Source organism: Diplotaxodon limnothrissa, linkage group LG10 (genome assembly GCF_057381915.1).
Source record: "Diplotaxodon limnothrissa isolate DT_005_m linkage group LG10, D_limnothrissa_male_GT1.1, whole genome shotgun sequence".
Lineage (NCBI taxonomy): Eukaryota > Metazoa > Chordata > Actinopteri > Cichliformes > Cichlidae > Diplotaxodon > Diplotaxodon limnothrissa.
The window spans coordinates 23,598,238-23,612,490 of NC_140605.1; the positions used below are offsets into that span (position 1 = coordinate 23,598,238).

The 14,253-nt window shown below is 40.5% G+C and overlaps 1 protein-coding gene across 1 annotated transcript; it reads right to left on the reverse strand.

Moving 5' to 3' along the window:
* Window positions 1-3,636: 3,636 nt before the first annotated feature.
* ccni2 (cyclin I family, member 2) lies at window positions 3,637-11,562 on the reverse strand. The gene is made up of 7 exons (XM_085364629.1): window positions 11,532-11,562; window positions 10,301-10,457; window positions 9,740-9,874; window positions 9,329-9,403; window positions 8,363-8,503; window positions 5,271-5,570; window positions 3,637-4,013 (listed from the first exon to the last, which is right to left on the reverse strand). Exons 2-7 carry the CDS (start codon window positions 10,412-10,414, stop codon window positions 3,699-3,701), a joined length of 1,080 nt encoding a protein of 359 aa, XP_085220755.1. The 5' UTR covers window positions 10,415-10,457; window positions 11,532-11,562; the 3' UTR covers window positions 3,637-3,698.
* Between the last annotated feature and the right edge of the window lie 2,691 nt (window positions 11,563-14,253).

Here is a 14,253-nt window from a genome sequence, read left to right on the forward strand (position 1 = left end):
ATTTTTTAAACTCTTCAGCAAGTATTACAAAAATAATAAAAGAAGATATCAGTAAAGATTTTTGTCTTTAAATACATGATCTTTCTGAAAAATTGCCCAGATAAAATGTGTCGGTTAAACTTGGTTAAAGTTAAAGTCGGTTAAAGTTGTTTTTTTTGTTTTTTTTAATCAATTAAGCCCAAATAATATACTTAAATAGCAATAACTGAGTACCTGTGTACTGCATATTGCATACACATAGGTGCTGACAACCTAAACCTAATAATCTTAAGTGTTTTTTTTAAAGAAATGTATGCAATATTCTGGTGCTGTTTCAGTTTAACTCATTAAATGTATGTGAATATTTTCTAGAGCTTACCAAGCTTAATTTGCAAAATGTACTAGTTTTTAAATCTGATATTGTTATAAGAAGCACATATGATTGTGTACATTGTCCGTAAGTGATTTAACTTTATTGTAAACGGTGAGTTGATCGTCTCGATGTGACTGTTATGACAGTGGACGCAAACACAAAGCCAGTATATCGACGTAAACCCAGGATTCAGGAAACTATTCAGCTTGATGTAGACGCGTTTACACTCAGATGTAGAAGAGAGCAGCTGTATTTACTGTGTGTCTTTTGGAAATAAATGCAACCCCCCCACCCCACACCCTTCCACTCCTGACTTTGATGCGTCTCTGCCATGATTTGTTTGTCTATATTTACCCAGCGTGGAGCTGAAAGTGAAGCACAGGCAAGTGAAGACTCTCATTCCCTCAGGTGCGCATTAAGACAACACACAGAGGCTGACGGCCCCTCGCTGTAACCAAACAGCTGTCAGCTTGAGGCAGCGTTTCCTGTGTAGCGATCTCTAACTGAAGAACAAAGTGCTGTGTGCTCGGCACACAATCCTCCCTGCTTTCACCATCGCTGCTCACCTCTGTTGGGTGTGGCTGTGTGTTTTTCAAAGGAGTGAGAGGTGGAAAGGTGTGTCCTCCCTTCACTTTGCATTTCAGCTTTTTCATCATTCCAGTATGAAAATATAAACTATGGTAACTGGGAACAGAGTGGCTTGAATTGACCCAATTCCTGTCCAGGACTATCTAAATGGAAGAAAAAAAATGACAAACTATTAAAGTAAACTCACCCTACTAAACCCGTACGACCTGACGCCGGCCACATCCTACCCAGTTCCTTCCCCACTTCAGTTTAAGTTCTTTCATTGTTTAGAATTTCTCCAGATTTCTTTTCTGGACACTCCATCGGTAACTTCTTCGCCAAAGGGATCCCTGACCACCGATTGATGTCATGCGTCATAAAAGGTGGATCTTCATCGACCTCAGTCATCAGTGCTGCTTTCTGTGAGTGTCTTCTGGGCCACCAACTGGGCTCATAAAAGTGAGCGGGATCTTTGTTCACTCCGTCCACCATTCTCTTTCAATAAATAACATTTTCTAATTGAATGCAACCTAATTTACAGAGGTGCTTGCTCGTATTGAATATGACCAAAATATCAGATAGATGAGGTATATAGTATTTTTACTGGACAAAACACTCACTTTGTGTGTTTTTTTTTTTTTGTTTTTTTTTCTATGCTAGACTGTGATGTCAGTGAAGGCAGAAATCCTAATATGGTCATGTCATGAATACAGATCTGGCTATGAGCCCAGGGGCATCCCCCTTTTTCCTGTTACCAGTGTTAACTAGCTGCTGTATGATATAACAGGTAAAGGTATAAGTGCATTTCTTTTCTAAATTTATATAACATGTATATAAATGCTATATTTATTATCAATGAAAAACTACACAAGACTATAATAATCTGTGAGATATTTTATTGGGTAATTGAGACTGTTTTCCATTTACTGTGAAGGATCTGCCAGCATTGGTATTATTCTGTCTACCACCTGCAGAGTTCACTGGACCTCATTCAGCCCTACAATATGTTCAGAGCTCTCTCTGTGCTGTAGTACACTAACACTGCCAACAAAGCTGCCTGCTAATCACCCTGAGAGCCTCCATGTACATACTTGGACTGAGACACAACATCAAAGCCAGTGACAGATAAGTGATAGCTGCTGAGATGCATGACGTATTTCAGGGGTTTGACTAGATAAGTTTTTTTTTTTTAACCTACTTACGACTGATTGTGAGCTCAGATTTTGTGGATGGACAAACTACAAGCAAACTCCCTTGCGCACAGAGATTTCTCCAGATTCTCTAAATCCTTTGATAATATGTACTGTAGGCGATGAAATATTTGCAATTTTATGTTGAGGAACATTATTCCACAGTTTGTAGATGCAGTTATATTAGCTATAAAATGTTTCACCACCTGTTTCTTTTTAGTGTCACTGACTTTTCCGATTTTTTGTTGACCCCCCCCCCATCCCAACTACTTGATCCTCGTATGCAGTAATTGACAAAACCTCTAAATATCAAGCAAAAATTGAGTAAAAACCAAAAACATTCAAAATATCAGGAAATGAATTTTTATTTGTTGAAATCATAGCTTTATTTCTATGGTAGACAATAAGATATAGCTGCCTCAGTATCTGAAGGAATATGTGTTGCTTGGTTCAGATCGACTTGATGAATCAAAGCAGGCTTTACAAATGAGAAAATAACCTGTTCACATTAGAAGTCATGTTACTGAGACTGAACACAATTTGAGCCACCTAAACAAAAATAAATATATAAAATCAAAGATCAGTCTCTCCAGCATTGGTAGAGCGGTGGAGGTAAAGTTCCTCAAGAGACGCTGCGTTCCCATCCATCAGCCTTCATCAGTTTACACATCAGAGGAAAGAATCCCATAGGTCAACCTCAGATTATCATACAGTACATAATTTAAAAAAATATTGCTAATTTATCACTGATGCTGCATCATCAATCAGATAATCTCATGCCGTCAAAAATCACCATTGTTTTATTATTCTGCTCTAGTGTTGAATCAATCTCCCAAAGGTACTCAGATATGATATGTAACAGCTGCATAATTTAAACCAACTCAGGCTGCAACTTAATTTAATAAAAACATTTGCATAATTAAGTCATGAAATAAAGCTTTTAAGTAAAAATGTAACTTTTCTAAATAAAAGGGTAAATAAACATTTAACAAAATTGGAAAACTTTAGTAGAGTTAAGATTAAAATAATAAAAAGAGGTTAAAAATATATAATTATTTGTATAAAAAAGAAAAAAGCTTCTTTTTTTAAATATCAAAGTGCTATGTGGCTCGGGAGGGGGGGCACCGTCAAACTTGGAAAAGAAGCAAATAAACAGGCCTTAAAAAAAACAACAAAAAAACAACAAAAAAAACAACCCCAAAACAAACACCCCCCAAAAAATCTGGAGTTGATGTGAACCAAAAGAAGGTTGTAAAGTAAGGGGAAGAAGGCCTTTACAGGTAGAACAGTAACTTTGCACTAAAGAGAAACATTCAAATCTAATTTTGGTAACGTAAGTGATTCCCCACAGCTTCAGCTCAGCCGCCAAGAACAAGCCACAAGATCAGAATAAGACCCCCCAAAAAATCCTGACACCTTCAGAGTCAATGAGGACAAGTGCAAAGAAAAAACTAAAATAATACTAAATTTTACATTAGCCAAATCTTTTAGGAAAAACAAAATCTTGAAATGTTATGGTTAGCGAGGAGCATCTGGGTCCCACAATGTCCTTGTAGACGAAAGGTGGACGGTGTGAATAAAATGTCCTCCTAGTTGACAGCAGGGTGCAGTGGGGGGCACGACGAGATGTCCTCCTGCTCAAACGAATCATCGCGATTGCTCCCCTCTGCCCCGGGAGTCGCTTCCTCGTTATAGAGATTTCTGAATCCGTCGTAATACTCGTCCGAGTCCTCCTGGTCCCTCCCGGACTCTCGTAAGTGCCGCGTGGGGCTTTGGGCTCGCTCTTCCTCCTGGATCTGAGTGCTGTTGAAAATGTAGACTGCGTTGGTTGTCAGGGAGAACTCCAGGCTGTGCAGGTACTCGTCCACCACCTCTTTGCAATGGATGAACTCCGCACTGTCAACCTGGGAGATGGGAACAAGAAGAAGCATGATAATGTGTGTGAGATGAACAAGAAAAAGAAGAGACAAGCATGATGTAAATGATGGCCTACAGACTATATTGTTGATTCTACTTTAGTCTATTATACTTCAGATGGTCCCACTGCCAGAGTAGGAAAGTCTTTCTTGTGACTTTGGTGTGTTAGTGTGCTTTTAAATGGAAATTGCAACAGAACACAAACAATGAAGACACATAGTGTTTAAACAACATTTTGTTAGTTACTTCCTGTACAGGCTTGTTGCCAGGGTCACTGCTAATAAGTTACTTTTCTAATTAAAGATTTGACATGGCAGCAAATAAGAGTTCAATCCAATACTCTAGGACAGCGGTCCCCAACCCCCAGGCCTCGGACTGGTATCGGTCCGCGAGTCGTTTGGTACCGGGCCGCGAGAGTTGAGGCTTAGGTGTGAAATGTATGGTTTTCAGGGTTTTTATTGGTTTTCAGCGTTATTCTGTTATCGTTTTTATCGTTAACTTTGTTTTCCTGGGTCTTTTCACGTGTGTTATGAATAAATATTTTTTCGGTACCGGTACTAGTTTTATTTTGTTGTATTTATCCACGACACCTTAAAGGCCGGTCCGTGAAAATATTGTTGGGCATAAACCGGTCCGTGGCACAAAAAAGGTTGGGGACCGCTGCTCTAGGATTTAAAGCATCTCGAGGCTAAGCTTTTTGTGAATTGGTGGTATACAAATAGAAATACCTGACGTGCAACAGTTTCTACAATCAAATGTTTGTCATTATGGCTGTGTCCTATGGCCTCAGCTTTATTTCTTACGCATAGATGAGAAGCTGAGAGCACAGTGGACATCAGTGACTGACATGACATTGATTCGATCAGGGAAAAAAAACAAAACAAAAACAGGGTTGCAAAGCAGCTTGCAGATTTACAGCTATGGGCAAGCTTTTGGGATTTTTCCAGTTGGATTTTGAGAGACTGCTTTGCTACGACTCATGGAGTGCCTGGACTGAAAGTGCTAGATTTTCAACATATATTACATTTCTCTGCATGAGTTCAACAAACCGACCAATACTGTCCAAGTTTTTGCCCATGTTTTCCATTATCACGTTTGCGGTAAAATCTACTTGAGCTAAAAATCAACCACTAATTGCAGAATACATGAAACTGTTGGTTGGGCTGTAGTATGTGTTAATCCCTGAATATCTTGCGTTAAGATGTTTAACGTGACCAGAGAAAGTAGTAGGCGCTTTTTCTTACTTGTGCTTTCTTCAGCAGATCTGTTAACATGGAGAACCAGTCGGGTGTGAGTGCCTCCAGCTCCAAAGTGATGATGGCCAAAGCCAATGTGGAGCCCTTGAACTGCCAAAGCTGGTGGCAAGCCATACAGTGTTGCACCTGCCTGGTCCACAACGCCACCTGGAGGCCGGGAGGTCTCTTCTGATTCCCCAGCCCAACGGGGGGGACACCGGGGTCCGTTGCAGGGTACCAGCCGACACCGGATCCGAGACCGATGGACGGAATGAGGTGGGGGTGGCTGGAGACGAGCATGGCGTGGAACTAGGATGGACCAACGGGGGGGGAAAGAACATAATCGAGACCAAAATGTTACCATAACGATGTCATTGTTATCTCATTGTCTGTCCACCCATTGCCCACTCCTAACCTGCTAGATTTATATCAAGTATACCAGTGCATTTAACTGCACATCATTCATCCCTTTTACACAAATTTCTCACCAACAAAGACGTGATCAATCTGCCGATTGATCATCCACTCTTCAAAGGTGAGTGTAGAGGTCCAAACCTGAAGCTCTAGCAGTGCAGGTTTTGCTAATGAAGCCCGCCAAACCCCCCTCCTCTTTGTCCGACTGCTTATTGTAATCTCGTTTGTATCGTATTGTACGTGCAGTGCTTTTCTGTGTTACCGTTTGTGGGAGGTAACTGACAAACCTGAGTTGGGGCTCAGTGGAAAAAGAAGGTGGTTTCAGTTTTTCCAAATAGCAACATAAACTAATTAATCTGCTTCACTTTTAAAACCAGTGAGTACAGGCTGAATAAGCTGGCTCAGTCTTTTGGTTTAGATGAACATCCTGAGAATCAAAAAAAGGAATGCATTCATCCAGCTTTTGTTTCAAACCCCGTCATTCATTTAGTCACATAGCGTTTGGTTCATCTGCTTTATTTCGTCTTTTACGCCGTAGCAAATATAAGCCATGGGATTTAAAGAAAGTGGGATGTTCCTGGAGCTGCAGATTCAGCGGTGTGGCGCTAAAGTCAATATAATTTCTTGAGTCCCCCCCCTCACCACTACACTTCTTTCTGGAGTCCTTTTCAGGGTAATGTAGCAGTAAAGATGGTTTTTACCATCACACAGCTGATAGTGCTTCTCCAGGAGTTTCACATGGATGTTGAACGACGAGAGGTAACACGAAGAAAACTCTGTAAATCCTCTTATTTATTCATATCAAAGTGTCATGGTGGAGCGTCTGTGACAAATTAATCGATAGAGTCTATTGTTAGCCGTTTTGTAGACAACGGTAGAATACAGTTTTATTTAGTGAAGGGAAACTTCTTCAGGGCCGGGGGAATGTAATTGTGACATACTTAAAAGTATAGTTAAAGTATTTATTTGAATAGTACAAAGAGAGAAAATGTCTTTATTTTATTATAGTTTTTATTAATACATCATGTCTTTATTTTAAAAGTCTTGGATTTTGTAATACCTGAAAAGTCGAGCGCTAGGACAATAATAGAGCCACAATAAGAACTGCACTCGGTAAACCTGTGACATAAATATCAGCCTGGAGGGGAAGTGCCATTTTTTTCTTTTTCTTGTAAGTTTAGTGGGGATTCAGCCTGAATGTGCCAAGCTGCTTTTTGGGGGGGACAGTTTATGGTTGGTGGCTTTAAGAAGCAGTCCTACACTGCTCTCAGAATCACAACGATGTTATTTACACATTTGTTGGGAATGTTGGTGGTCGTTGAGGTGTGGGTTGAGACAGAATCCATGAGAAGACAAAAATAAAAATATTTAACTTTTCTAAAAAGTCAGATGCATTTGAAAGTGTGCATCACGAGTCGTAGGTAAAACTCGTAAAGCATGTGGCTGAATTCAGTTTAACCATTTGTCAAGGCTGTATTCATAAAGCTTCCAGCTTCTGGCCTACAATCTGCTTTATTTCTATCACATGGATAAAGATTTTTCTTTAGAGCACCTTCACAGGCGAGACGTTTACCTCAGTCCCGTGAATTTTTGCTCTTTGACTTTCACTTAAAAGCATTATGAATACAGCCCGAGGCCCAACTGCACGAGGGGGGATCCAAATAATGTGTGTGTGTGTGTGTTTGTTGACAGCTCAGTGAGCGGTTACCTCCTCAGGCAATGACTTGGGAAGATTTAACAAGTAGTGCCACAGATCCAAGCCGTAAACACAACACGGAGATTTTGAGCGGTTACCCCAGATATAATTTTAGAGATCCTTGATCTTTATACCCTCCTGGCCGCTCATCTTTTAGGTCTCCACAGCGAGGCTGCAGGGTTAGTCAGAAGTGCCTTGGCCTGATATGCAACGTATGTTACTTTGCTTGCAGCTTGCACATGCAGCCTTCTGTGTTAGAGAAGCCTCATAACGCTTGACTTATTGCTTAAAAAACACAAAAACTTGATTTTGTCCACTATGGAGATCTGCAAGTCAAATCTTTAGATCACAAAGTGGCACTAAAGCTTTATTTTAATGTCAAGTTTAATTCTTTCATCTGTTTACTCTGCAATGGACAAATTTAATAGTCTATGAATCACTAAATGTCATCTTTGCCAATGAATTAGAAGGAAAGTGAGAAAAAAAAAAAAGTCTGGATTAAATCTTTGGAGGATTTATTTAAAATCTGCATTTAAGAACCTGAAAAACAAAATATTTGGAATTTTTGCTCATTAAAAATAAAGAAATCAAATCTGATTTCTAAAACAGTGGCATGAAGAAAAACACAATCCAGCTTTCCAGATATGCTTTTAGTGAAATCCAGGATTTCTTTATCAACTGAATGGAGTTTGTTATATTAATATATATAACTGTAGCCACATTGAGTCATATCAAATAAATGCACAATCACTACAAGGACCAATTCTTTTCTTTAGGGGGAGGTGAAGGTGTGAGGGTTTGTGAATGCCATCTTGAAGCAAACATGATGCAAGCATGACAGTTTTATGTGCGCTTTTGTACCACGTGTGTTTTTATGCAAGACCAGGAGCTGAATTCATGAAGCATTTCGAGTTCAGGTCCAGATTACAAAAAAGAAAGAAAAAAAAAAAAAAATTCTGTCTGCTTGTCAATCTGCTGAATTCTCTCTTACTATGTGAACGAAGTCGATGGGTGTTGCGGTGTACAAGTCCCAGTGCAGCTTGTCTAGAATGATCCTCTCCATGCGAAGAATCTCCGCTGTTGAAAAGTTGCATCCACTCTGCACAACCAGGCCTTTAACAGAGCCTATAACCTGTTAAACACACACAGACAAAAAGGGAAATTAATAAACAATGTTTTGAAAAATGCACTGAAGTCGGAGGTGTTTATTTTTTTATTTATTTCTATTTTTAAAAATCATTATTAGTGATCATGTGCAACAAACTTGTGATTTTGTCGCCTTTGCCTTGAAACTGCAATAAGTCGGAGTCAGTCTGCAATCAGTTTGCAACTGGTTGGCAACTACATACAGTTTGTATTAACATTGCAATTAACTGATAAATCGGTGAACATCCAATTCTGTTGCCATCTACTTGCTAAATTAAGTGTCCAGTCAGAACCTCAGTTTTGAAAATTCCATAAATAGTGACGTAGTTGCTGCCAGAATATTACCAGAATACATACAGTTAACTAGTCTCCTGCTGAAAAGAGATGTGTTGCAGACGAGTTGCAGTAATTTTCGTAGACTGTATCAGATTGATTGCAAGGTTTTGGAAATCTGGACGTTTATAAATCAGTTTAACAGTCAGTCTGAGAGTGATTGCAGTGAGTCCGAGTCACACCATGATTGTCTGGAGACAGATTGCCTCACATCAGGCAACCTGTGCAATCACCTTGCAATCCAATGTGGAGGGTGAGGATATCACACGCTCAAGTAGTTGTGTGAAAAAAAAAAAAAAAAACAAAAAAAAAAAACCCAACCCAATAATCAGAGTACATAAATTCACTGCAGTCACCTGGCAACCACTGATTTCCCCCCCACAGTCGCAAGGAGGCTGCCCTCCAATTTTACTCTACTGTGACTGAGCCTTAAACTCTTGGTTTCCTTTTTGCATTGCAGCTTAAAGCTTGCTCTTACCTCATCTTCCTCGTTGATTTTGGCAGCCAGAACCAGTGAGGTAAAAGCGATGCATTTCAGGTACTTTGTTTGAGCCTATAAAACACAAAAGGATTTGTTTAGTTTGCCTCCATAAAGAAAGACCCGCGGAAATTAAATCAAACATCACAACTGATAACTTTTAAGTACATGATATGTTGCAACAGTAAAGATCTGCCTCGCTCTCACCTCTTTGTTCCTGCAGCACTGGATAAACTAACAGGGTGTGCATACAGAATATTAGCTGTGAAATGTGCGCAATGCAACTTTGAACAGTTTAATTTAGAACTACAGAATCTATTATTCTAAAGTGTAAACCTTAGTTACTGGGCAAATTAAGCTGTAAACCAAAACAAAAGCCGGACACCACCACCATCACGTGTTGTTGTCTACCTTCACAGTAGACAGCAGACGGTTGAGGACACACACTCCCAGTGCAAAGGTCTCTGGACAGAAACGAAACAGCCTGTTCATTTCTCCAAGCCAAAGGATCATTTCTTGGTGTTGGGATGAAGAGATGTCAGCGCCCTGAGCGGACAAAGGATAAAACAGATTAATGATTTACATGTGCAAAGAACTACATTTTAGATGAAAGAATAAAATGCAACCAGGCGCAAACCAGAACCTGTAAGGTTTTCTGCTGTGGTTATTGCTTTAAGAGGTACAATGACAGCAACATAAAAACCAGATGACAGGCTGCCTTTCTATAATACCAGCTGAACTACTTTGAGATGAAGAGATTTATTGGTTCCTGTCATAAGAATGGCTCCTTTTACTGACCGAATCAAAATTGATTTTCCTGTTGGCATCATTCCATTTTTTATATCATAAAAAAGGTTTGAGCTGCCTATAAAATGTCTGTGCTTTATAAACATTAAAAAACACCTTTACTCAAGTTGAAAATGCAAAAATGACACCCTACATTTATGCATCCCCTAACAACTATGGGCTCACCTGGATGCATCCATTCTTGAAGACTGGTACCTTCCAGAGGCGAGCCTCTCGGACCAGAGCGGCCTCCAGCAGGCCGTCCAGCCGACGGCTCTCCGCGGCTCCTGGGTTCTTCATCACATCCACAGCACAGGCCAGGCTGCACCCAGGGCACACACACCTGATGGTGGGGGGGAGGGTTGGGTGAGACAAGAAGCTATCACATTCTTTTTCTTCTATTAATTTAATTAATAGAAGAAAAATGATAGCAGCTTAGTAAAGTTCAGGGAGATGAAACGTTTCGTAGAAACAGCAATTTGAGCAGCTTCTTTAAATACAAACCAGTTTTGTGCAAAAATGTGATTTCCACGATCCACAGTAGAGATGAGTCAATCGATCCAAGTATCGACAGTAATGCTAGTATTGGTATTGGATTGATACTTGACCTTGTTTCTACCCCCCAAGTTCAATATATTTCTCCTATTAATCAGAAAGGACACATTTGTCTAAATGCCGCTATTTAATGCAGTATTTTCATAGGATATATAGGTTTTCCTAATAAAGACCTCAGCAGTGGGGTCACATTACATGTTTAATTACAACTATTAAATAACAAAATTTCCTGTTTTTCTGCTTCTACTTTAGAATTTGTTTTTTTTAAAATTGTTTCATAGTAAGAAAAAGAAAGTTTTATAATTAGAGGGAAGTCTGGGCAACAAGCTACCAGAGTTTAATCTGTAATTTTACACATTCATTTTTAAACCCTGAGAGTCGTGTTTACAGATGGATTTCTTTTACTACAGGGGCATTTCTTCATCACGCAGAAAAACTGAGATGTACTTTTGAGATTGCCTACAGAAGGTTAAAGCATCAGTGTCGGTAACACTGGGCCTGCGCTCACTTGGTATTGGCTCGAAACCGAAATTTGCAGCGGCGATTTTTAGTCTGCTTTGGTAAACAATCTGCTCTACTCAGAAAAAGAAGCGAAGCAGGAAATGAACTGCGCGCTCAAGTCTGCTCGACAACAATAACGCCATTTCCCCAGACTTCCACACTGCTGACAAAATGCAAATTCAAAATCATTTGAAAGTATGGACTTTGTTCTGATGTGCAGTACGTGCAGCACAACGCAGACGGGCTCCAGGCGGGATAATGCCCCGCAGCTGCTCCTGCAGCCTCTTGCACAGTTGCTGCTGCTGCAAACAAAAACATTTGTTCCCGTTAACCCTCCGCTTTAGCTCTCGCACAGTCTTACCTCTGCGATTTTAAAAGCCGAGTGTCTCTCCGACGGCAGGTGCATTTATACGGCTTTTAAATTAATCCATATCCATCGAAAGCATCCAGAAAACAAACAACAGAGGATGATGCTGTTCGTGAAGTCAATCTCGGAAGAAAAACCAGGTCGGAAAGAATACACGGAGATCCACCGCATTATATACGAAGAGCAGATAAAAATTTTAAAAAGTAAAAAAGGCGCCGAGTACCGAAAAAGCTGAGGGAGGCTTTAAAATGAGAGCAAAATTTAAAATAAAAAAAAGGTGGGAATCGTAAAAAAATCTGGGAGGATTTGAAGGCAGGCTGTGTTTTGAACGACTAGACTCCGCCCACTGGCGTGACGTAACGCCGCCTGATAAACGGAAATGTGTTAGTGGGTCAGACATACGGGACCCGTCACACAAAATGGGCGAGCGAGCTCTGGAAATGGAAGATTTGTGCTGTGTGCAGCAAGAAAGTGATGGTGTTTGCTGAAATATAAGGAGCTGCTCTCGGTTTATCCTGTGTGGGAATCATTCCTGCACAGAGGCAGAAGGATGAACAGCAGCTGCCCTTTCTACCTGAAAAATATTTCCATTTGCGCAGGGTATTTGAGTCCCATCCATCCCTCTTCTCACTGCTGGGATGCTAGATTCCTGGTCCTGTCCCTTTTCTTTCCCCTCCCCTCCCCTCCAAAGTCCTTTGATACAGCTCATTCCCCACAGGGCTGTGAGATCCTGCAGCCGCACAACTCTGTGGCTGTGTCTGATTTTACAATTGGACCTTTTCAGTTTGATGAGGTGGTTCAGGGACCTGTTTAAGATGCCTCCTAGGTGAGGTGTTTCAGGCATGTCCTACTGAGGACAGGCCTCAGGGAAGACCTCTCTCTTGGCAGACTGTGGGACACCTTGGTGTCCCCCCTCCTGGATGAGGTGGAGGAGGTGGCCAGCAAGATAAAGACAAGGAGGTCTCAGTGTGTGAAAATGGATAGATGGACCTTTTCAGGTAGATCTTTTGTATAGTTGTGGGATAGAAAGCACACGTGTAATATGTATGCCTGCAAGTAAGGGGAAATCTTTAGTTTGACAGTGGTGTGGCTGGAGAGTCTCAGGGCTGATTTGCAAGAGAAGGTTAGCAGTAAGATTAAAAGGGAAGGTTTATATTATGGTGGTGAGACCTGCTACGATGTATTGTTCGCCCACAACTGGTGCAAAACACTGCAGCTAGATTTTAATCTGATGCAACCAACCAGAGCATGTCATCCCAATTTTAGCTTCCCTTAACTGTCTTCCAGTTCATTTACTAATCTATTTAAAAAAAAAAAAAATAATATGTCTTTAAGTCTCTTAGTGGTTGTGCCCCCTTTTATCTGTCTTAGATGGTGCACCCATATGTCTTGCCTTTTTGTCTCAGGTCAGGCAGAGGTGCTGAATATGGAGCTGCCAGGCAGGAGGAAAAGAGGAAGACCATAGAGAAGTGGCGAGAAGGAGGAGGACACTAGCGATTGGGTGAGATGGTTGACCCCTAAAGAGAGCAGCCAGATGAAGAAGAAGAGTTTTGTTAACCTTTCTCTCACTGACATCAAAGTTCACCTGAACAACAAACATTAAGTTTAGTGTGCAGCAGTCTTGATGTGGTAATTTCTTTGTGTTAAGTTTTCTTTGGTAATACTGTGGATAATGTACCGCTAAGACACTGTTTACCTTTAGGACTACTCCTGCATTCTTAATCTGTAAACCTGAAATCGAATCTGCCTGAAATTCTTTCCACAAGCCCGAAACCTGCAGTTCTCTGTAGCATTTAACATTTTGTGATGGCTGAAATGAATGTTAGTTCATGTACCACGGAGAGAAATGTGCATCTAGAATTGTAATTTCCCTCAATCGCATTACTCTGGCGAACTAGCTACAGGTTTTATATCAGCTCTGTAGACATGCGTAGTCTTACTGTTTGCTTTGAAGTTGTGTGCATAGAGGCAACGTGTTGGGGGTGGTCAACAGGGGCCATTAGCTGAGTTTAACACTGTTTAATCTGGTGCTGTCTGAGCTTATAGTTTAGCTGTTTTAGCCTAATGGAGGAGAGTCTGAAATTGCGATCTTAAACATAAACCACTTCTACGAACAGCATTGGCAGCAGTATTAGCTTGCCTATCAAGTATTAGCTTGATAGGCAGTGGACCACCATATAGTAGAGCTGAATTTGATCTCTCTGTATCAAAAACACAGAGCCCAGCCATCACTGGATTGTTTTTAAAGCCTATGCAACTTTTAATACACAAAAATACTATATATGGAAGATGGAAGCCTTATTTGGTATGCATCCAAATGAAAAGATGGCTTAGCCAATGATATTACAAATATATACATGCTTTAGTGTATACTGACTGCTATGCTATGCCTTTCAACATAAATACACTGCTCAAAAAATTAAAGGAACATTTATTCAAAGTACAGCATCAAGTCAGTTAAACTTCTGGCATATTGATCTGGGCAGTTAGTAGCAGAGGGGGTTGTTAGTTTCAGCTGCTTTAGTGTCAATGAAATTAACAACAGGTGCACTAAAGGGGCAACAAAGAGATAGCCACCAAAAACAGAAATGCTTTTAGACTTGGCGGCTGCTGACGTTTTTGTTGTGTTTTTTTCACTACTTTTGCATTTGACTAGGGTCAGTATCATTACTGGTAGTATGATGTGATCCTACAGAGATTGCACAGATAGTCCAGC

Bases quoted from the DNA above. Each gene is read 5' to 3' on its own strand.
- ccni2 (XM_085364629.1), bottom strand. From the start codon at position 10,414: ATGAAGAACCCAGGAGCCGCGGAGAGCCGTCGGCTGGACGGCCTGCTG. The intron at 9,404-9,739 runs GTAGACAACAAC...TGTGTTTTATAG, and splicing joins GTCTGCTGTCTACTGTGAAG to GCTCAAACAAAGTACCTGAA. The intron at 8,504-9,328 runs GTAAGAGCAAGC...TGTGTTTAACAG, and splicing joins AAATCAACGAGGAAGATGAG to GTTATAGGCTCTGTTAAAGG.